Below are 23,486 nucleotides of genomic sequence, written 5' to 3' on the forward strand. Positions count from 1 at the left end.
AAGGTTATTATTTTAAAGAAAAGAACAACACAGTTTCCTTTAAGCCAAAAAAGACAAGTATGGCATGTGTTTTCGAGACTCTAAAATACCTTTCAAGATAGTATATAAACTAGCAGTTTTACACACTTGGTATCAATCTTCAATCATCGTTCGTCATTCAGCGATCTATGCTCTCTGGACCATCGAGACTCCGAGTTCAGTGGCGTGTTCTGAGCCGACGATCATGAACAGACTTAATCGACTGTGTAACTTTTAACAAATTAATGTATATTAAAAACTTTTAAAATTAAAAATAAAAAGGAAAAGACTGAGGTTCCATAAACAAATTCACTTTTAAGAAGTAAAATTTAAAAATAAAAGTAAAAATGACAAAATACAAAAACAAAATAAGGAAGTTATACAGGTAAAAAGCCAAAACCAGGGGTATTTAAACTAAATAAGTAGTAAACAAAGGGTCAGTTATTTGGTCAGTTAGTTTGGCAGTTAGTTGGTTAATCATTAATTTGTCAGTTGGTCCGTCAGCCAGAACAGCGTAGTTAGTTGTCCATTAGAATTGGAACCTGGTTAGGATGGACCTCAGCCTATGCAATAAATACCTTTATTAATTATGCTGAAGAGGCGACACATAAGAAGTTCAGTGTATGGAAGTTTTCCTCCATAACAGGCTTAATTTGTTATTAATTATAATTTTTATAATTATTATTGTGTAACCTTCCTTTAATTTTATGTAACTTGTTTTAATAATAATTAAGATGCATTTGAATTAGTATTTGTTGATTTTTACCGAGGGCACTAAAACCATTCAATAAAACTATACACATCTAATTATAACCAATAATAAGCAATATCATATAATCATTATTCAAATTAGTAACAAATCTCTTTATTTTAAAGTTACGAAACAGTATGCTTTGTGCGTATTATTATTGCAATACTTAACACTGTGCGAAGAGAACACTTAATCTTGTGAGCACACGAGGGGATTCAAGGACTGTCTCCTTGTTAATTCGAACTCCAAAACACTATACTACTCAAATTCTATTGTAATTTTTGTATCATACTACCTGTATTATATCACTACTTCAATTCATTATGGTATTGGTTAAATGTATTATTATTTACATACTCCAATAAATTATTTTTTATATGTAACTCAACTTGTTCCTTACACCATAACCCACGTCCCGTGAGTTATGCATGAATTAAGCATTATGATGATACACGTGATATTTTAGAATCATTTTACCTTGTAAATTAATGTGTTGGACATCGCTGCAGTATGTTTTTCAGATGCATTTAGAATACTACACTGTAAAATATAAATATAAATTTTAAAAAAATGCAGAATATTTCCTGTATCCCAACGTGAAGGCTAGTATATCGGATCCTCTGCTTGTCGTTAATAAATAAATAAATAAAATTCGAACTATTAATATCGTTGTTGTTTCCTAAGAAGGCTTCCATCGGCTGAATTACACAGTATTTCTGAAACTCAATGTCTACACATAACTAGCACAAACACCTGGTAAGTGTCTTTTCTAAGTAACAAATTACTGTTTTTTTCCGCATTTTTGTTCATCGTGCGCATCTACAAGCGAGACACGAGTACTCTTCTTCACTTGCATATTGACTGCTTTTAATGTACTGTGAATCACGAACTCTGTTCCTATCTCTTCTGCCTCGGATGAGCTAACAGCACACTCTGGCCAATGTTCGGCCGTCCTAAGTGCTGAAATTTAGGTATTAGCATCATTGTACTTGTAGTAACTAATTAAACATATATAATTGAGTTTATTACAATGTATCTATGTGTTTGACAGTACCATCATTTCAGATTTTGTTTGGAGAGAGGGGCAAGACTCTTCACCAACATAAGTAGCTTCACGTTTTTTAATATTTATTATGCTATTAAAACACCACCTATCTACACACACACACACACACACACATTATATCAACGTTTTTAAAACGTTACTGTAACGCAGTTTGCGATACAAAATTATATAAATATGATGCAAATCAAATATTGCATTGCAGAAGGTGATATACAGTAGAGCGTCGATTATTCGAAGTAATTGGGGGACATGGGTGTTCGGAAAACTGGTTTGTTCGGATAATCGAACTGTACTGTACTCTACTGTACTGTACTTCTACAGCCAGTGCCAAACCGACAGAAGTGTGCTGATTGTTGAAACACAGCGACTGACGGCTTGGCCGGTCAGCAGTGCCTTATGAATGCCCCATTAGAAGCAATGTTCCGCCAGCGGTGGCTCAGTGCGGCGACTACTGTGGGAAACTTGGTTTGGGAGTGAGGGGGATGATGGACGGTAGGGTGGGAGAGTAATAGGTGCGAGCGAGTACACAGTTCGGTTAAGCGGTCGTTCGGTTGACCGACGTTCGGATAATCGACGCTCTACTGTACATTTGATATCTTAATTTAACACAGAAGTGAGGAACTTTTGTAATAATAATAATAATAATAATAATAATAATAATAATAATAATAATAATAATAATAATAATAATAATAATAATAATAATAATAATAATAAATCATTCTCTTTACTTTAAGGCAAAACGGTTTTCTTTCGATGCCACATATATTCTACTAATAAATGTTCAGAGATAAATTTCCCTTGCTCGAAAACTAGACCTTTCCCTTTTGTGATTATTTTAGGTTCTCAATAACACAAAACAAATCACTATGGAGTACATACTATATTACTGGAGACTGGTTATAGGAATGATGGCAAAGGTACATTGTGTTTTTTGGCATTATATTGCATCTGAAATGAAGTGCCTTATCCAATTTCGAGAAGAAAGATCCCATCTTACCTTTCGGAAAAAAGATTACTAGCAAAATCACCTTATTTTAGTTGCAATTCTACTCTCTTTTCTGCCTTTCTATCTTTTCATAATTGTTTCAAGTTCTGGTAAGAAGTTCATAAACAACCATCTAGTTGTTAGAGGAAGTTAGGGTATTATGGAATAGTCATATAATATAGAATACCTCATTATCTCGCCTGCTATGTGTTGCTTCCAAGCGGAGAGAAAACTACTACCTCACGTTCCCATGATACTCTACAGTTAGTCTCCTTGTGATTGTGACATCCTTTGTGTTGGTAGACGTGAAAATCTGATTTCTTATTCGTGAAAACTTTTACAGGTAAGTGTTTTACAACCTGTATTTTCCTATTGAAATGTAATAGAATAACAATTCTTTGTTTACTATGACGTTGGATACACAGAGTGGTAGTTTGATAAGCGCTATACGCCTTCAAATGCGTTTAACAGCTCTTTCGTTTCCAAGATGGCTTGGAGGGCAATATGGAATACCTGCAAGAAAAGCATGGTATTCCGTATTCCGTATGGTATTCCGATTACAAAAATATCTATCGGTATTGGGCAATTAAACGTACATTTATGATGACAACAATGCTAAGTGTATTTTTTATTACAGCAAATTTTCTGATAATACAAGGTGTGAGCTTGGGTCCAGCGTTCATCATGTTTAATGTGAGCACACAATTACTGTGCCGATCCTGAAGCAGAGTATTATATTTGCGACTTTTGCAAGTGATCGCATTCAGTTATGACTTGGCATTCAGAAGTTTCATATATTGTCACTGTATTCATTGTATATTCAACGGAAAACTCATTTCTTTTCTATATAGCATTTGTATTCCATATTACCCAACTATTTCATATTACCCTCCAAACTTGTTAATTTACAAATTATAAATTCTGCCCACCTCTGTAACGAAATATCTTTATCAAGATACGCATAAATAAAGCCAAATATGTAAGGCGTATACTTGTTTTCCTTTTTGTTTCAATGTGCAGTTATTAACTGAGTTACAAGCGAAACAAAAATGGTATTCCATAATACCCGAACTTCCTCTACATAGCATTGGTCCAGAAGTAGAACTTCTGGTATGCTCTCTTGTTTTCCATTGGAAATAGAGAAAGATTAGCTTTTGGTTTAGAACTTTTAGGAAAGTGGGAAAATTAACTTAATTCGACTAGCATTTGAATATAATGTGTGCAATCAACTTATTGTGTCCTTATCGTGAAAATAAAGGTTCACTTCGTAGAATACATAATTCCAATTTTCAATTTCGGACTCAACTGAACAAAAAAGCTTGATATGGACGCATTCAAAACTAGGTACCAGCTTAGACATCTATACGATAAAGCCTCCCTTTTCCCATGTTCACGAAGACAGAAAATTTATACAGCAATAGAAAACTTTTTGATTATTATTTTATTCACGGCTTGATTTTGTTCTCTTCGACCTCCCCACTGGTTTAGGAGCTAACGCGTGAGTCTTTGTTACACGTGGTCTCAAGTTAAATTTCCCGTAGGAGAATACGAATAATTTAATTTCGCAATCATTCGATTTTATTAATCATCTGCCCCTTTTTTGCCTAGATGGCATAACTGTGAGAAGTTGAACTAAAAATAATATAATACATAAATAGATTTTGTTCTCATTGTTATTAAGCAAGAAAGAGAAAAAAATAATTATCTCTCAGCTGAAAATTATTAAATAGTTTAAAGTCCTTTCTGTTTATTATTCCAGTCTTTTTACACAGTGTTCGCGGTAAATTAAATGGGTTTTCAGGCATTAACCTGACAATACTAGAAGACTAAAGAACAATATTGAGGGAAAAGTACGAAAGAACATTTAACCTTTAACATAATATTATAAAGTTATCTTCAAAACTTAAATGGGTCATTTTTGCCATGGGCTCTGCGAGCTTGTTAATTACCCCAGGGAGCCGAATCCCACTTTCTGAACCCCTTAAATGACGCGAATCGTGTTTAAGCGTGTAAAGTAACATAAATATCGTAGGGCAAGATCACTTGAATAAGACAACGAATTTATTGTTTAATTACAGAAGAAATGATTGTACGAGCCCTTTGGTATTCATTTCGTGCTGTTGATGTAGTAGCGCCCTTCTTATTGATGATTGGAGCTAGACAAGTACGTATCTTTTTGTCATAATATAAGTACTAAGGAATTATTAACTATTAAGAAAGAATACTTTTGTTTGTCCGTACATGCCTTCAACTCTCCTTAATTATTAAGAAGAAAGGAAGTAGTTTAGTTACCATTACAGTGAGAAATGTTTTGATTGATGATAGCCATTTGGCATGAAGTTTGCAACACAATATACGATCTATTTAATTTTTTTTGAGAAATTTGTGTTAAGGAACTAAAGGATTATATAAATTGTGGTATACTTTCAGTGGCGCAACCACGGTTTTATTTCGGGAGGGACCAAGACTACCTAATACAGTACTCCGCAAACAACGTGCTGCACCATCTGATATGGACAAAATTTAAAGTTTGCATTTTTGCTAAGAGAGGTGAGCCAGTTATTGGAAAAAACAGCAGTAAACTATCGCAAGACGATATTTCGCATGTGACATCTCATGCCTCAATGCAGATTAAGAGCACTCTTTAAGCACAGTGCATGTGTGTAAGAGAGTTTGCATATTTTTAAACATACTGAACAAATGCCGAGCAACAACGAATTTTTGGAAATTTCACCAAAATTTGAATTCAGAGCTGCTGTATAAATAAGCCAGGTTAGTTTCTGGAGGGGGGATGGGCCCCTTACCTCACAGCTGGTTGCGACACTGTATACTTTTGTAATGGTGATCCTAAGAGTTGTAAAAGAATAGAAAACGCCTTTAAATTGAACCTTTTTCAGTTTAACTTCTCAAGATTACATGTATGTACTGAGGTTAAAGGAGAGGGTGACAATGAGATGGATAATAATTGTGGGATAAGGAAATTGGGGAAAAGAGAAGAGCCCCGAGAAAACTCTGTACACATTGTTTGACCCCTACAAAGCGCACTTGGCAGGAGCTGAGTTCGAACCTGTGACCGCACGCCGGAGAGATAAGCGCTTTGTAACACCCATCTCGAGTTAATAGAAAGCCATGCTGTTTAAAGGATGAAAGTAAGTATGAAAAGCAAACTCAAAGGGAAGAAGACTGTTTCAAGTACAAGTGGAAAGGAGAAAGTAGCATATTGCTTGTTTTAAAATTAGATGACTACTGAGGCTGGATGATTTGTGAAAATTTGGAATGTTGAGTTTTTATTTCAAAGTTGAAACTAGCTTACCGGGATTTCAAATAGTATTTCTTAATATAAACAGTTACGATGAACAGTTTATGCGAAATAGTGTATTAAACGGAAAATAAAACTAATAATTATAAGTAGCTGAAATTCCAGTTTTTCGCGAGGGAAGAATGTTTATGGAAAATATTTTAATTCCCTTTCTCATTAAGACATGCATTTAAATGAAAGTAATTGTAAAAGAAACTAAGATATTTTACTTTGGAGTATATTTTATAGTACTCAACTTCCTTAATCAATTAACATAATAAAAACAAACTCTTGAGATAGTATTGAACAGTATGGTCTCGCCAACTCTTGTAGCTCGATGTAGCAAAATAAAGAATTTGAGGATTTAGAATTGACAAATCCATCCTTGGATTTTTAAACTAAAATATTTAGAGTAGAAGTAATGGGTTTGTGACCTGGGTTGCTTAACAAATGAAATTAAATACTTTTCAATTGGAAACAGATTGTGATATAATAGGGTGAAAAGAGGGTGAAAGAAAAAGGATGGATTTAGGAGAGATAAAAGTCTACACAGCACTTGCCTGGAACATTCAACGGGTTTGGGTACAAAACCTCGCGGCCAGAACCTCGCGGCGACAACCTCGCGGACCAAAACCTCGCCTGGCCAAAACCTCGCCTCACAAAACCTCGCGGCCCAAAATCTCGCCAGGCCGAAACCTCGCCTGGCCAAAACCTCGCCGCCCAAAACCTCGCGGGACAAAATCTCGCCGGGCCAAAACCTCGCCTGGCCAAAACCTCGCCGCCCAAAACGTCGCGGGCCAAAATCTCGCGGGGCCAAAACCTCGCCTGGCCAAAACCTCGCCACCCAAAACCTCGCCACCCAAAACCTCGCGGGCCAAAATCTCGCCGGGCCAAAACCTCGCTCCCCAAAATATCGCCATACCCAAAATCTCGCCTGACCAAAATGTAAATGTTCCAACAGATGATAAGGATGACGGTATAAAAGACGCTGTTTCAGAAGAAGTATCACGGGTATTTGACCAAGTCCCGCGATACCATATGAAAATTCTATTTCTGTATTAGAGGATTTCAATGTGAAGGTAGGGCGACAGGATGTTTTTAAACTGGTTATAGGGAAAGAAAGTCTGCATAAGGAAAGTAATGACAACTAACGAGGTTAGTTTCGTGAACTTTGAAACATCCAAAAACTTAAAATTTTAACAAAAATCTCATAATATTTATGAAAATATGAAACAATATATGAGTTTTTATGACGTCCCTTGATTATGTCCTATAGGTTAAAGGAGACGTAGATGACCAGGATGAAGGAAATGATCGAATAAAGAAAGTGGGAGGAAACGGGAATAACCCGAGAAAGCCCACGCACACCTTGTTTTGTATCTTATTATTATTATTATTATTATTATTATTATTATTATTATTATTATTATTATTATTATTATTATTATTATTATTAATATTTGTAATGTGGAATTGCATACTAGGAAACACATTGGGTAAATTTTAAAGAAAAGTTTCATTCGCGGCGAGGTTTTGGCACGGCGAGATTTTGGGCGGCGAGGTTTCGGCCGCGAGATTTTGTCCGTATACCCATTCAACGATCCTCCATTGATGATTCTCTCGGTGAACTGTAATCTATCCTCAGGTACATGAAGTATGGGCTATGGACGACCAGACAGCTCTAACAAAGCTCGGCACGTAAGGAACAAAGTTAGGATAAACTAATAGAGCGGAATAACTTGGAGTACAAACTCTTCCTAATAACAAAATACGGCGTTCATTAAAGAATAGGCAACTATGGGGTGCATTATTACAATTATAAACATGGATAAAGTTTAGATTCCAAAATCAAGAGTCGCGGAGTGTTCCTCTCTATATCGTTGCTGTTGGTCAACTATGTCTAACGACGTGTTCTCTCTGTGGTTTTATTCTAAAGTATCGGTCATTGAAACTTGTAATCCTTAATTTGAACCATTTCCGGTTTGAATCAAGAGTTAAGAGAGGGATACAACCTATTCTTAGGACGCTTAGTCAACTGTGATAAACCACATCTCGATTTCTTTCTTTCTTTTTTTTTCTCTATGAAAATCAGTATTGAAACCAAAGTACTAGTAAATTCAACCACTTCCGATTTCGATAGAGGTTGCGAGTTGTGATTATATATACTCTCGAGACGCTGTAACCATTGAAAAGAATCGTTTGTGGTTATCACTAGTTTTGTTCTATGCTGATTAATATTGAAAGCGAAAATGGTAAATTTGAGCAACTTCTGGCTTGAATAGAGGGCTAATGGAGATGGGACCTATTTTTTTGGAAGCTCAATCGGTTAAAAAAAAAAAAAAAAAAACACTTCTCGATATATCTTTATCGTTTTTGCTCTGTCTAAATCAGTAACGAAACCGAAGATAATAAAAATATAAATCATTTCTGTTTTTTGTAGGGTGTTGTGGATATTCATGATGTGCTATCCTTGAGACGCTAAACTGTTTGTAATAATAAATTCTCGGTATCTGTTACATTTTCATTGTATACAGATAAAGGCTAAAATCAGAACTTTGTAATTTGATTCAGGCCAGTAGCCAGCCTAAAAATGTAGGGGGGCCCGGCTGAAGTTAGGGGGGGTCGATGCAACCATATTATAGTTCATCACCATACATTATAGTTCATTTGTCAGTCTATAGTAAAAATTTTAGAGGGGCCAGCCAAAATTTAGGGGGGGCGGTTCCCCCTAGACCCCCTTGGATACGGGCCTGATTTCATTCACTTCTGTCTTGAACAGTGGGTTAACGGAGGAGATGGAACCTATTCTTGCGGCTCCGAATCGACTGTAAAAAATCACTTCTCGATATCTGTTACAGCGTTTACTTTGTACCTGCCGACGGACGAACGGACAAAGCCATTCTATAAGACTTCCGGCTCTTACGCATAGCATAGACTGAAAGAGGCTAATAAGAGTGAAAATTGAATATATTCTTGGGACACTTAATTGGTTCTGGAAAACTGCGCCTCTCTATATATTACCATTCTGTGATCAACAATGTAAACGAAAGCGATAGATCTCTATCACTTCAGGATTAAATAAAAGGCAAATGGATTAGATAAATCTATTCGTGATCCAAAACTGCGTTTCTCGCTTTTGCTCTGACGCCTGTTGACAGACGAACGGATGGTTAGACAGGCAGACGAACAAAGCTGATCTATAAAATTTCCAATACTTTCGTACAATTTGGAAGCGAAGGATATGTTAGATATCCGAAACTGTTACACATTATAGTTTAAAATACAGTGTGTGTTGAAGCTTTGGTCAGTGTTTCTTTTGTTAGAAAATTATCCATGTTTCGTTTTTCGAAAGATCTTTTCGTTTTTTTTTCTCGTGAATTTTTCGTTTTCCGATTTTTCGTTCTCCCTTTTTCGAAACAAATTGTTTCCATTTTCTAAAAATTTTTCCTTTTTCGAAATTTTTTCGTTTTTCGTTTCTTGTTTTCCCCAAAAAAAAATCGTTTTTCATTTTTCGTTTTCGAAAACTTAATCTTTCGAAAAGGTTATTTCTTGAAAAAAATGTGGACGCCCTATTATTTATTATCCAGAAGGCGATACCTGTAATACTTACGTCTGGGGGTATGAATTTCTGAAATGTGAAAACCTATGTCCATGTATTTTATTAAATCAAAAGCAGCTCAATTTCTTCTTAATAAAAGTCCTCATTTAGAACTCTTATGCTTTTCTAAATTTCAAGATTCTCTAAATTCAGTCTTAATAAATAGAAAGTATAAAACTTGGCAAAATTCTCGATCACTAGATTTGCCCTATCTTATAACTCAATAGTCAAATTTTAAGGAGAATCAAACATACGTGAACTAATACTTTTCTAATTCATAGGATCTGTGAGCTAATAACATTGGAGTTTATTTTCAATCTATTATTAGCTCTGAATTTTCCAAGAGATCTTCAGTACTGATCCAGTATCTGACCTAAATCTAATTTGTAACATACTTCCTGTCAGTTGGTCACCAAGAATGGAATTTATCTAAATTAATTTAACTAGGATTTAGGGTAAAAGGATAAAAAGATAGACTTTCTGTGCGAAACATCGATCTTCACTCGAGATCAGAGTAGACACCAGCAACAAATCTAGCCACAAAGATCTCTGACTAAGCATCGCGATCAGAGGATACTCGATGAGAATGACTAGTAACGACCAAACTTCAAGAATCGAACTCACAACACTGCTTTCACCAACAAGTTATTCTATGACTGATCTTACTTGCAAGATCAGAATTCTCTAGACAGTTAAACAAACTCTCTCCAAACACAAATTAGTATATATCCAATATCCGCTATTGGAGTAGGATGAAGTAAGTTATACTAAATTAAATTTTATATTCCAAAAACTTAAAATTCCTATCAATGACACACTTTCCTAGTTCTAAATTTAATAACAAATTACAGAACTCTCTTACATGATAATTCGTAATTCTATGGACTTACATGCACGACAAACCAAGATTATCAGAGTCTTATCCAAGCCTAACAGTCATCTATGGGCTTCACCTCAAAGAGGATGTAAGAATTCCTATCAACTCGATTGGACCAGAACCAGTCAACCTTATGTGGTTGCTACTCTCTCTATATTCAAACGCCGAATCCCTTACAACTCTATATTCAATCGCCGGATTCCTTAAAAGGGAAAAACCTCGAGTTTATATAGGTATTCGAAATTGCATAAAAAATAATGTGTAGACAAAAGTTCATACTGGAGTTCTATTTTTATAACGTAACGAGAAAATCCTCTAACGAATAAAAACTGCTTCGTCTCTCCAGGCAGGTAGCCAATACAAAAATTTAGGGGGGGCGACTGAAGTTAAGGGGGCCCGATCATTATAGTTTATTTGCAAGCCTACCGTGAAAATTTTAGGGGGGAAGCAAAAATTTGGGGGGCCCGGATCCCTAGACACCCCCTGGATACGGGCCTGCGTCTCTCCCCTACCAGGAGAGGTGTTAAACGACAGAAAAGACGCGTTAATTTCAAAGGATTTCTATCTATATAAAGATTTAGTGAACAAATAAATATATGGTCAGTAGACATTCGCTAAATAGAATGTGCACGTATATAGGCCTACATAAAATACACAACAATGTACAACAAAAATAAGATAATAGTAGTATTAACAGATACTAATAGATATTAATTAGATCTGAATGGTCCTTACACTAAGATCTGCATATCAGAATATTTACATAGAAATTTCAGCAAGTGGCTAGGTACCATTAGCGTAGGCCACTTGCACTATTAAAGGTAGACTTTTACAGGCTACGCCGCTTACTTTCGTCATTAGGTTGTGTAGATGGTTTATAATCATGAACAATACACTATATTAGTAACTAAATTTAGACTTCAGTAGTGAGAGTAATTTGTAGGGGACAACAATGCAGCTTTATTGTGGTGTTAAAGTAAAAAAAAAAAAAAAAAAAAATGTAGGTGACAGCAATCATACCTCTAATTTGATTAAAACTCCACCGCAACTTTCTAAAAACGCATTAAGTAGTTACTGTTATTTCTTTAAGTGTTAGTTGGGTAAGCTCTCGTCACCATGATTGTTACATGTTGCTTTCACTCAATCAAGATTCCTCGGGGACCGCGGAGGCTGTGGTAGAGCGTCCACCTCTGGTGCCTGGGGTTCGTGGGTTCGATCCCAGCTCGCGCCAAGTGAGCTTTGTGGTGGACAAACACCGTGTACGTGGGTTTTCTCGTTTCCTTCCACTTTCTTCATTCTACCATTTCATTCATTTCTCATCACACCGTCTCCTTTAGCCTAGCCGGCATAAACGTGGGACGCAAAACTTAAAGATTTCATTTCATTATTTCAAAAATTCTTCGACAATGATGAAAGCGATTTATGGGTTATTATTTATTCAAGCATTGAATTGCTGGTCAAGAACTGTTAAATGAAATTTGATGTTTCCTATTGAAGTACATATTCGTCTTTGAATGAGAGCCTTAATTGTTAATACAGTTTGATTTGCAGTTGTATTTACAGTTTAATTTGATTTTAGTTCAGGTACTGTGGCTCAATGTTAGGGGTGCGTGGGGTTCCTGGCTAATGTGAAAACATTAATGGTGACATGATTATCAACTTTCATTTTCGCAAGGGCTTCCACAAAAAAAAAAAAAAAAAAAAATCATCCATCGCTTTATCTTTAATATACAAGTTATGTTACAGGTGTATCCACTGATGAAATGAGGTGCTAATGCGTTATTGTGTTCAGTTGTATATACAACGTAACACAATCTACTTAAATGTGCTTATCCTTTATTTTAGGAACTTGGAAAATATGTCTTCCCATGGCTCTTTACCCGCTTTAGAGATGTGTACTTATCAGCTGCAATCACAGGAATGTATTTGACTTCAACTCTGATTCTAAGGAATGTGATGTATTTACCATACTTGGTATGGTCTCTTCTCCTCCAAGGTACTGATAATACATGATTATAAGTTGGAGTAGTAGTGTACTTATAATTTGATTGAAAAGGAGGAGATTAAGGAAGTCTACTACTGTTTAAAAACAATTATCTATCTTGTGTTCAATTTTAAGAACGTTGAGAGATTGCTCCTTATACTAGTAGTATGGCCTGCTAACGAGTAGAGGCTGCAATATTGAAGGTGATATATTGATCTACGTCTATACAACATACATGCCTCAGTTATTTTCTATAACATTGAACAAGGTTACGTTTACCCCACCCTGGTTAAAATATCCCTAGTTTTACAAGGTACATTCGCGAAGTGTCCCCTCGGAATTCGTCTAAAATTGATTTAAATGCAAAGTTCTCCGCGGCCCAAATTGTATTAATTTTAGCGGCCCATACGGGTAATTTGCATATTTATGGGCCTCCATGTATCTGGAATTCATACACTACTATAACGCTTAGTCACAAAATTGCTTTTAGTTTCTTTAGGTGTAACTAAACATGAATGTGGGCAAATGCAAAACAAATTGAATCAAGTACTGCTTCTCTGACATGTGTTATCCACACCGGCCGCCATCTTGAATCCGCCATATTGAATTCAACTTTCGGTTTCTCAAATGGTAATAGGTGCATGTGATGCATCAAATTCATATAAAATTTTCTCGGAAATTCATTGGTGTAGTGTGTTTTACGGTAGCTTGTACCATTTGCAAGATATTGCATGTTAAATGTGAGGCACTTCGCAAATTCAAAAATTAAAAAGTTGGGCCGGGCCCGTATGTATATGTGATCTATTACGTGATTTATTGTTGACGAAATGTTTTCTGAACGTACATATATACAGACACACTTTGTAAATAGGATATGGTAGATCTTCACCAAAATCTGTTCGTATCTAAATTTACATTAGGATTTTGTTCGTAATACAATACTTCCATGTTATAGTATAACATGGAAGTAATAACAATCACTCACAGAAATGTTGTAAGATTATGACACCAATGTTGTAGAGAGTTTGTTTATACCTACAGTACTTTTCCAGTTAGAAATTGTTTTGATTTGTAAACATCAAAAATGTAAGCGTAACTCATATTATTCTGCAATGTCTATTTGCGAAGTGCGTAGAGGGATTTAACATGTAATATCTCGCAAATGATACAAGCTACCATAAAACTCACTACACCAATGAAATTCCGAGAAAATTTTATATGAATTTGATGTATCACATGCACCTATTCCCATTACAAAAAAAAAAAAAAAAGAAAGTTGAATCCAATATGGCGGACCCAAGATGGACCCAAGTCAGAAAAGCAATACTTGTTCCAATTTGTTTTGCATATGCCCACATTCATGTTCAGTTACATCTAAAGACACTAAAAGCAATTTTGTGACCGAGCGTTATAATAGTGTATGATTGAATTCCGGTTATAGGAAGGCTCATAAATATGCAAATTACCCATATGGGCCGCTAAAATTAGTACAATACATATTGAGCCATGGAGAACTTTGCATTTAAATCTGTTTTACATGAATACCGAAGGGACACTTCGCGAATGTACCTTGTTAGATTATACCTTACAATCTAAGCTACATTTAATAACCGGGATATGCAACCCTCGTCCCCCTATTTAGTAGCTTCAGGAACTACCCTAAGGTGATGGTTCGCTCCATGAGTTAATCGTTCTTATAATGTACTCGTCTAAGCTTGAAGATTTGGAAGGGAATCAAATTACGGTAGCGTAGCTAGAATTTTTTCCAGGAGGGGCCAATGAAGGGCCCAAGAAAATTTTGAGGGGGCCGTCTACAATGAATGAAAAATTGTATTCACATTAATATATATATATATATATATATATATATATATATATATATATATATATATATATATATATATATATATATATATATATATATATATATATATATATATATATATATATATATATATATATATATATATATATATACATATTAGTGTGTGTGTGTGAATGTTTTCATCTTTGTTGTTCATGATTTTACTCTTTTACAGTTAAAATGTAAGAATTTACTACCTCAAACAACTAGGGTACATTAATACAATTGATTTCTAATATAAGTAAGTAGTTACTTAATCACGGCGTTTAAAACAAGTGTGGCTTGTCGATTTAAGTGGAAACAGAGAAATACACTTTTACAGGTAAAGGAAATAACTTATAGGTTCATGCCTCTACTTAAAAGAGGATCTTTATATTCTTCTGGGCAGCAGCAAACTTATCACCAACTTCATCAAGATCTAACGATCTAAATTCATCAAGAAATCAACTTTGGGTTTCTCTCGTCTTCATACAACTTAATTGTTTTGGGGGGATTTTGTGTTCACATTTGAATATTTCCAGATCACTTCCATAATGCTGGTCCATAAGCTCGAAAATGTTATAATTTAGGAAGTTTTCACTTTTTGGATATGGAGCGGTGATTGATCTAATGATTTTGCTATGTGATACAAAGCGTTTTTCCGTCTCAGTGATTGCCTTATCAATAGTAGGCAGAAAAATGCCTCTTAGTACATTATCTTTAGAAAATTCGTTTTTTATCTCCAATGAAGGAAGAGATTCATCCAAATAGAATTTGTGATATTTTGAAGGCAAATGTCTAATTCGTTTTCACGAGGAACCCCTATAACTTATCTGTCAAATCCTATGGCCAAATCTCAGCGGTAGAACGTCAACTTAAGATTCAAAAGATGATGTAATGATCCCTCGTGGGTAAATATTTCGATTGAGGAGTTCACCAAAATTCTTCCTCGGCGTCAGTAGGGAAATTTGTTTTTGCCCTATCGAATCATTTCCCTCATTTCTATCCTCTGAGCTTCGAATGTTTTAAAGCCTTAAAATGAATCCAAATGTAGTTGAAGCAACTTAACGCTATTATTTTGTAGTTGATACTAAATTAATATTGTTAGTTTTCAGATTAGATTTGAAGGAGAGCTATCAGTTAGAATATCCTGTTAAAAATTCGTCACCACTGATTTACTGTTCTGCATAATTCCTACAATGTAATTTTCTCAGAAATGCTGAATGCTTAATTTTCTTAGAAATTCATATTTTGACAAAGAACAAATATAAATCTGCGATAAAATTGGGTATTCACTGACTGAATTCACTGTATGGAATATCTGTGGACCAGTCTCACAAACTCCTCACATCTCTCTGATCACTAAACATTAGAAAACGGGATGAAACAACTGGTCACGGGACTAACTACCACTTGTACACAAAATAGCATTACTGCCGCGACCAAGTTGTATCATCTCGGTATCTTACCTGATGGTTAGTAATCAGGAGATTGTGGCACTGGCATTGATAAGCTTCGGAATTTCTCTAGTAGTTGTATTTTTGGGATTAGGGTACAGTTAAAATCGTTTAAAACAAAATAGTTCTGAACGATTTATTTTTAAAAATCACTGATTTTTACTACATTTCCCCAGGCTTTAGTTAGTAATAAAGGTCCACCAAGCGCTGACATTCTTTTCCTTGGAATTCGCTAGTATCGCTGGTTAAGTCATAGCAGAGTTGCCAACGGCTAAGAGCGTTAGGGAAAAAGACATACTAGAGACAAGTCCAGAAGGTAGTCGAGAGGGAGAATCATTATCGGTAGCAAGTACTAGGTGTAGGTAGTATTCAGTATCTTATTTTTCTGAAGCGATCTGGATACGAACAACAGAGAGAATGATTATTGCAGAAATAGGACCTGATAAAAACTTTTGTTCTCTTCTTTTACTGTATATTAAACAACACGGCTCGATATTAAGATTCTTTGAAAATAATAATAATACCAACTTATTTAATGGATGCTATGCATTTGTTCTGTCGCCATAATCAATGGAAATTAATTACTTAGTATACGAATTATAATAAGTAGCGTACGAAGGCCTTTCGTTCAACGCAAATGTCATGTTTTACTGTAGTGTATGCTATTTGTAAGCAACCATCTATATGACTTTCAACATTCAAGTAAATGAGAATGCTGACTGATTTTGCTTTTTTTTCTGATTCTTTGTTGAAAACAAAGAAGATAACCAGCTAAGGGACAGAGGTTAAAATGAACGTTCAGATGGTGAGGGTCAATGCATGTAAGATACAGATTTCTATGAATTAGATCTTGCTGTCCTACAAACAAAAGCTTTTTACTCGGAACGCAGACTACTGCAACATACGGTATTCTGCAGTTGGTAACTCTGCTGTTTCGGTAGTAGTTTCACTTGTGGCGACTATCAACTAGGCGACTTGTGGCGACTCCGTTTGTCAACCTATAGCAGTATCACTATGTGCGGGGGGCCACGAATTTGAGCAAGGGGGCCTGGCCCTCCCCTGGCTCCGCCACTGTTACTATCGGACCTCGAGTTTGGTAGTCCGGAAACTCATTCTTGGCTTTCTACGTAGTCTTAGGACCTATCTTCAAGTGGTGGTTGTCTCTCTATGAATGGAGGTACTGGACTGCCACTCAATTTTTGACAATGACCTTGAACAGGGGTACTTGATTGTCCAGAGGAGCCAAGACTCTTCTGTCAAAATTTGGGCCAAAATACATACTTTGGCCCTAGCATACGTTTATCCTAAGCGACATCTTACAACCTAATTAGCGTTTCCCAACCTTTTTCAACTTGCGGCACATTACAGTGTAACTTGAATTCTCGTGGCACATTCATATATATAGATATTATTATTATTATTATTATTATTATTATTATTATTATTATTATTATTATTATTATTATTATTTGTATATATGAAATACCGTGATATATTTTTTCTGTTATTAGGCCTACTAATCTTCTCACAGAGAAGAAAGTTCGATGACTGGTTTTCCTTTATGATATATCATTATGCTTATTGTTCATTCTAATTTAAAAATAGCAAACAATTACAGTGAAATATAGGACTCGTTTTTTTTTTTTTTTTTTTTTTTTTTAATCCACTTGCTCTTTCGAAAACTGTATCCAACCTTTCACTAAAAAGGAAGATCATTAAATAACGAACGAATAAACAAATCTCTTGTACTTTTAAAACACAAATGTTGGTAATTTTTACTCATGTTTGCTTTGTTAAAAGGATTGAATGAATAAATATTTTAAATTTTCAAGTTACGAAATAAACTGCAACAACAATGAAGCAGTAATGGTCACGACAATGATAACAAATACTTTTCTCAACATTAAAATGTACAGACAAGTAACACAGTATGAAACTTCTGTACATTCATAGTAGAGGTTCATAGTAATGTGAAATGCTAATATACTTTTTTTCCTGTCTTGCAATTTGATTCCTATAGAACTAACAATTTTGTTTCGATTTCCGTGCGGCACACCAGCGACCTATTCGCGGCACACTGGTTGGGAAACGCTGACCTAATCTCTTACATAACACGTGCTTGGTCAAACGTTAGAACTTAACATCAAGATTACATCTTATCGTTGTTACCTCAACAGCCTGGATCAAAATATTTAGAAAGAGATTTTTTTATATAAAAGAGGCAATTTTTTACTCTGGTCTCCTTACAAGGAGAAAAGATACAAATTTAGAAACTTGGAATATATTGAAAAATTTGAGCTTTTGGAGGTGTGTTAGTTTTGGAGCAGGCAGTTTATTCTTGATATGGATGTAGGAAGAGATCGGTCCAAACCTTTTAATTTTGAAGTTTATCAGTGTGTTTCATGGAGCTTAGTAGTGTCATGGAACGTTTATAGTAGAAGGGTACGTAATCTTTCAGGTTTAGATTAGGGAAAGTTGGTTGGTTCGAATATACTGTTCCTAGCATCATCGAGGCTATATGTAACATGGGCTTGCAGTGTACGTTGGAATGTGAACGATCGCAATGTGTTCAAATTTAACAGCTTTCTACCGGGAAAGAAACTAGGGACCCGATGTACTAAAGGATCGTACGATAATAGCCACTAGGCCAGCGAGGAGAGCTGGGGAACGAGTGCTCATACTTGGATCTATCTCCTGGAGCCACGAGTATAACCTTTTTGCTTTGAGTGGAGGAAGGAGTGTTGGATGTAACTTCTGGAGGCAACATGCAACTCGGGAGGCAGAGAGCTAAAAATACAGATAGAGATGAAGTCCGGAGGACATTAATTTTGAAGATCATACATACATTTGTCATAAACATAAAATTACATCGCATAACATTTTAGTTTAGAGATGTGTCATTTTTAGGGTTAATAGTTGTGTATATACATATGTGCCAAGAAATATTAAATCCCATAATACGATTAGTTTATCTTTGTTTGATTTTTGGCATGCTTAAGGAATAACCTTTGGATTTGATTGAAGCTTCAGGTGTGTGGTAATCAGAAATAAAAGAAAACGCACATAAATGATTATGTGTACAGATGGTGATCAGAAAAATGGAAACACCTGTAGTTGGCAACACGTCAGATGTATAGGTTGGCAGTGGTGTCGTAGCGCCCGCGGCGCCGGACCGCTGGTGGTGGTGTGTTAGGTCGGTCTCCATACTACGTCAGGCGCAGTGGAACAGCAGTATCCAGTGGCTGCAGCAGACGGAGGTAGTGTAAAATGGGAGACCTCTCAGATTTTCAAAGAGGGCAAATTGTTGGTGCGTGGTTATGTGGAGTGAGTGTGACGGCAGTGGCTACTGTGTTAGGTGTGTCGCGTGGGACACTCGAAGGTGATGACGGCCTACACAACACACGGGAAAACCACATCGGGGAAGCGGAACAGTGGGCGGAAGAAAATCATGAGTGACAGGTCACGCCGGATATTAAAGCGCATTGTCACGCAGAACCGTCGTGCCACTGCGGAGCAAGTGACGGAGGAACTCAATCAGCACCTCCCCCACCCTGTTTCGACAATCACAGTCCGCCGCTAATTACATGACATGAAATTACGTGGTCGTGTTGCACGGGCCAAACCGCTCATCAGGGACCATAACGCTTTCGCACGCCGCAAATGGTGCTGCGACCATGCAACTTGGACCGTTGAGGACTAGAAACGTGTGATATGGTCGGATGAGTCATCCTTCACCCTATTCCCAACCACGGGACGTGTTTTTGTGTGGAGAACGCCCAAAGAAGCTTATGATCTGCAGTGTCTCCGCCCAACTGTGAAACATGGCAGCGGCTCGGTGATGCTGTGGGCAGCCATATCAAGGTTTTCATTGGGTCCTGTGGTCACACTTAGCGGATGAATCACTGTCAACGATTATGTCGCAATTTTAGGAGACCACTTGCATCCTATGGTCCGGATGCTGTTCCCGGACAATGACGCCATCTTCCAGGATGATAATGCACCCATTCACACAGCTGGCGTTGTTGCAGCGTGGTTTGAAGAACATCGGGATGAAGTTCAACACCTCCCCTGGCCCGCCCAATCCCCAGATCTCAACATAATTGAACATCTGTGGTCCGTCTTGGAAACACGACTCCGGCGACGATTTCTACCTCCATCCTCTCTCACAGAACTGGCTGATGCCCTGCACGAAGAATGGTGTAAAATTCCACTTGCTGTCATTCACGACCTCTATGCCTCCATCCCACGTCGCATCAAGGCTGTTCTGAAGGCGAAAGTTGGCCCGACACCATATTAATCTGGTAAGTTGCAATTTCGTTCAGGTGTTTCCATTTTTCTGATCACCATCTGTATGTATGCTATCCTCTTTCGCAATTTTTAATCCCTAGTTGGCTTTTCCTTGAAGAAATTTATAATGACCATCACTGTTTTTTTTTTTTTTTAAAATTTACATCCAGTACTAGACTGAAGTAAACATCAAATAAAGTGCTTGAATACATACACAGATATATATACAAGATGTAAAAATGGTGGCTTGCGAGACCACTTTCAAACAAGCTGTGAGAAACTGATAATTTTTTACCAAGGAATTTGAAGTAAAGATATTGGAAAGAGGAAATACAATTCTATATGTTTGCTATGTCAAGAAAGTATGTCAGATGAGAAACTAATATTGAAAATTTATTTTGAAATTTTCATTTTCGATTTATACCAGAAAAACAATTCTTCAGATTCTATTCAAAACTGACATAAACATAATGCAGTATTTATACCAAATCATCACCAACTGCCAAGTTGGGCACTCAATGGGATTATATTTAAAAAAAAAAAATATCTGATGGTATAATGAAGACAACATAAACTTACAATTCATTGACTTTTTAAAACGAAATTTGGCTACACTGATGTTCCAAAGTTGTTTAAATCAGCAGTTCTTCACCTTTCATAATCTGATTTTCCTTTATCATAACTCCACTGATAGAAGAAAGTTCTTTTTTAAGGAAAAAACGAGAAAGAGAATTTTGACTTATGTAAAGAAATACAGAATAAAACAGTACGTATAATGTGCATATCGGATATCTATGTAACTAGAAAGATATTCACGAAATGAGAAGAAACCACCAACCCTTGACAGACACTCTTAAACTTCTTAGATCTATGGAAACAGATTCACTCATGCAATATGTACTGTCATGTGCTTTAGTAACATCAACCAGCATAGAGATTGATGCAGTGGCGTAACTAAGGGCTTGGGGGCAACGCCGCAGACAACGTGGAATGGGGCTCCTTCTCTATGTCCTACATCACGATTTTCAGACTCCGTGATGTTTTGGGTTCCCCACGCAATGCGGGGTCTGCGGGGCCCTTATTTACGACCCTGGATTGATGTTGATGAGACTGCCAGTACGTCACATACTTGGGAAGTTGCAATATGAGGGGGAATAGACTATAGGAGACTAAGTGCGACTGTTTCGTGATCAGCCTTTTTGACAACACATACACCAACAACCAAAAGTTGCCATATTTATGTGGAACAAGTTTATGAATGTTCCGAAAATAAATCTCTGCATTTTCCTTTGTAAGGGACAAGACCTTGCTATCAGGAGACATAGAATATGCCTTTACCATAATTTTACTGGAAAGTGGGATTAACAGCTTGATAAAATTACGTTGAGGGAATGATTCTGATTTACCTGAGCCTCTCAGTCACAAGTGGTTCTTCTTGAAGATATTCTGACTCTCTCCTTAAACAATCAGAAACTATCACTGACACCTTTACCATGACAATTGACACAGAAAGGCCACTCTGCATCCACATGAAAGTCAGTCGGTGATAACAAACATTAATAGTGTTTCTTGTTCTTGTATTACGAAGCTGCACTGTTTGGAAAATTATAAAGCTTCCGCCCACTATGAACGTTGTCAATCAAAAATTTTATGATTTTTTTCCTTGGACGAGTGAACGAGTAGTGTATCATAATAAACCAATCAGAAACAACCAGAAAGCTAACATGTTTCAATGCGTCATTTTCCCTGAAGGCCGCAAATGGGCGGATGAGTATTTCACCAGTGGTATGCTTGAATACTATCTTGAATAAAGCATTAGAAATTCTTTGCAAAATCACAAATAACAAGAAATTCACTAACTCTAAGATAATTTTGAGAGTTCATCTGATTTTTTGCAATGAACGAATATTCGAGCCACCAGTATTTCAGTGAGGTTAAGTCATAATGGGCCAAATCTTAAAGGTTAGATCCTTATGCTACTTAGTGGTCCAGAGATGCACAAATGGACTTAAAAAAAAAGGTTAGATGGTGTGACCTTGGACAAGATTTGTTTTGATCTGGAGTGGATCAATGTACTCCTGTTCGAGGTCTTTCCCAAAATCTGAAAGGTGCTGTGCTACACTCTTGGATCACTAGAAAAATGATTTGACCGTAATTTGACTTTCTTCCAAATTATGGAACCCGGGTCTATGCCTTAAGAGATTAACTCACAGAGACTCAATCATGCCTTGAGGGTAGGTCCTAAGGTACGAAAAAAAAAAAAAAAAAAAAACATGAACGAGTGTCCGAAGTACTAAAAGAAGATGTTTGGATGTAAAACGTAACCTAGGACTAAAGTTCTGTTCTGTGGTGGAGCCAAAGTACCCCTATTCAAGGTCATGGCCAAAAATTGAGGCATGCTGTACTACATCCCTTTGCCAACGTAAACCTCCATATTTTTTGATGCGTGCTCTAATGTGGGATATACTACTACGATCCTCTTCATGCTTACGGTTCTTAAATAACACAATACATTCAATACATACTGTCATTTGTATTAAATTTTTGAAAGAATTTATATCGAATTTATCATATTAAGTATTCAAATGCAATTGAAATTAAGTTATTTTTGGATTGAAATTTTACTCTAATTGAAATTTTTGATGAAAAAATAGTATAAAACTCTAGAGTAGTTGTTTAATTGTACAAGCCATACAAATTAAATTTTCCCATTTCAGGTTTCATTTCTTACTGCTATGTGATTGTCCTTAGTTTCTACATATGTCTACCATCAGAACTATGCTGTATTTGCTAATCAATTAACTGTTGTTTTATAAACCGGATTAAAATTGCTGTTATATTTATAAGCCAATTCATTATATCAATTGCAGATGCTTTGGTAAAAATAAATTTATGTTGTAAAATGAAATATTCTGGTCCTTTTATGCATACCCATACATACAATATTCTATTTATACTATATTATAACAGACTAGCATTAATTACCCGCTTCGCTGGGTTAAAGTAAGAAAAAATAGTAATATGTTTCGTTAATTAATAATTTTTTATGATTGATTTGTCATTTTATGCCCTTTGATATCGGTATTTTCGATGATTATTATATATACCCCTCCCCTCCTCATGATGCGGGGCATGGCATCGGACATGTGATTGTTCATCTCAGTGACCCCGAAAACTATGAATTCGACACTGATATTTTTCATTTCGATCATTGTTATATATTTCTCCCTCCCCTCCCCCAAATTGCGGGGCTGAATTTGGGGTTAAACGGCATTAAAAGTGTCACTATTCATCTTAGCTGGATTCGACATTAATATTG

At 36.2% G+C, this 23,486-nt stretch overlaps 1 protein-coding gene across 3 annotated transcripts in view; it reads left to right on the plus strand.

Moving 5' to 3' along the window:
• The window catches only part of LOC145676344 (uncharacterized), a 47,793-nt gene extending 24,718 nt beyond the window's left edge, over positions 1-23,075 (plus strand). For all 3 annotated transcript variants that reach the window (XM_081747192.1, XM_081747194.1, XM_081747193.1), the window contains 3 exons: positions 4,902-4,987; positions 12,442-12,592; positions 22,885-23,075. In XM_081747192.1, coding sequence (XP_081603318.1) covers positions 4,902-4,987; positions 12,442-12,592; positions 22,885-22,961 — 314 coding nt within the window. In that variant the 3' untranslated portion in view covers positions 22,962-23,075. The remainder of the gene's footprint in view (positions 1-4,901; positions 4,988-12,441; positions 12,593-22,884) is intronic.
• The last annotated feature ends 411 nt before the right edge of the window (positions 23,076-23,486 follow it).

This window comes from Thermobia domestica, unplaced genomic scaffold (assembly GCF_964235325.1).
Source record: "Thermobia domestica unplaced genomic scaffold, izTheDome1.hap1.1 HAP1_SCAFFOLD_99, whole genome shotgun sequence".
Taxonomy (NCBI): domain Eukaryota; kingdom Metazoa; phylum Arthropoda; class Insecta; order Zygentoma; family Lepismatidae; genus Thermobia; species Thermobia domestica.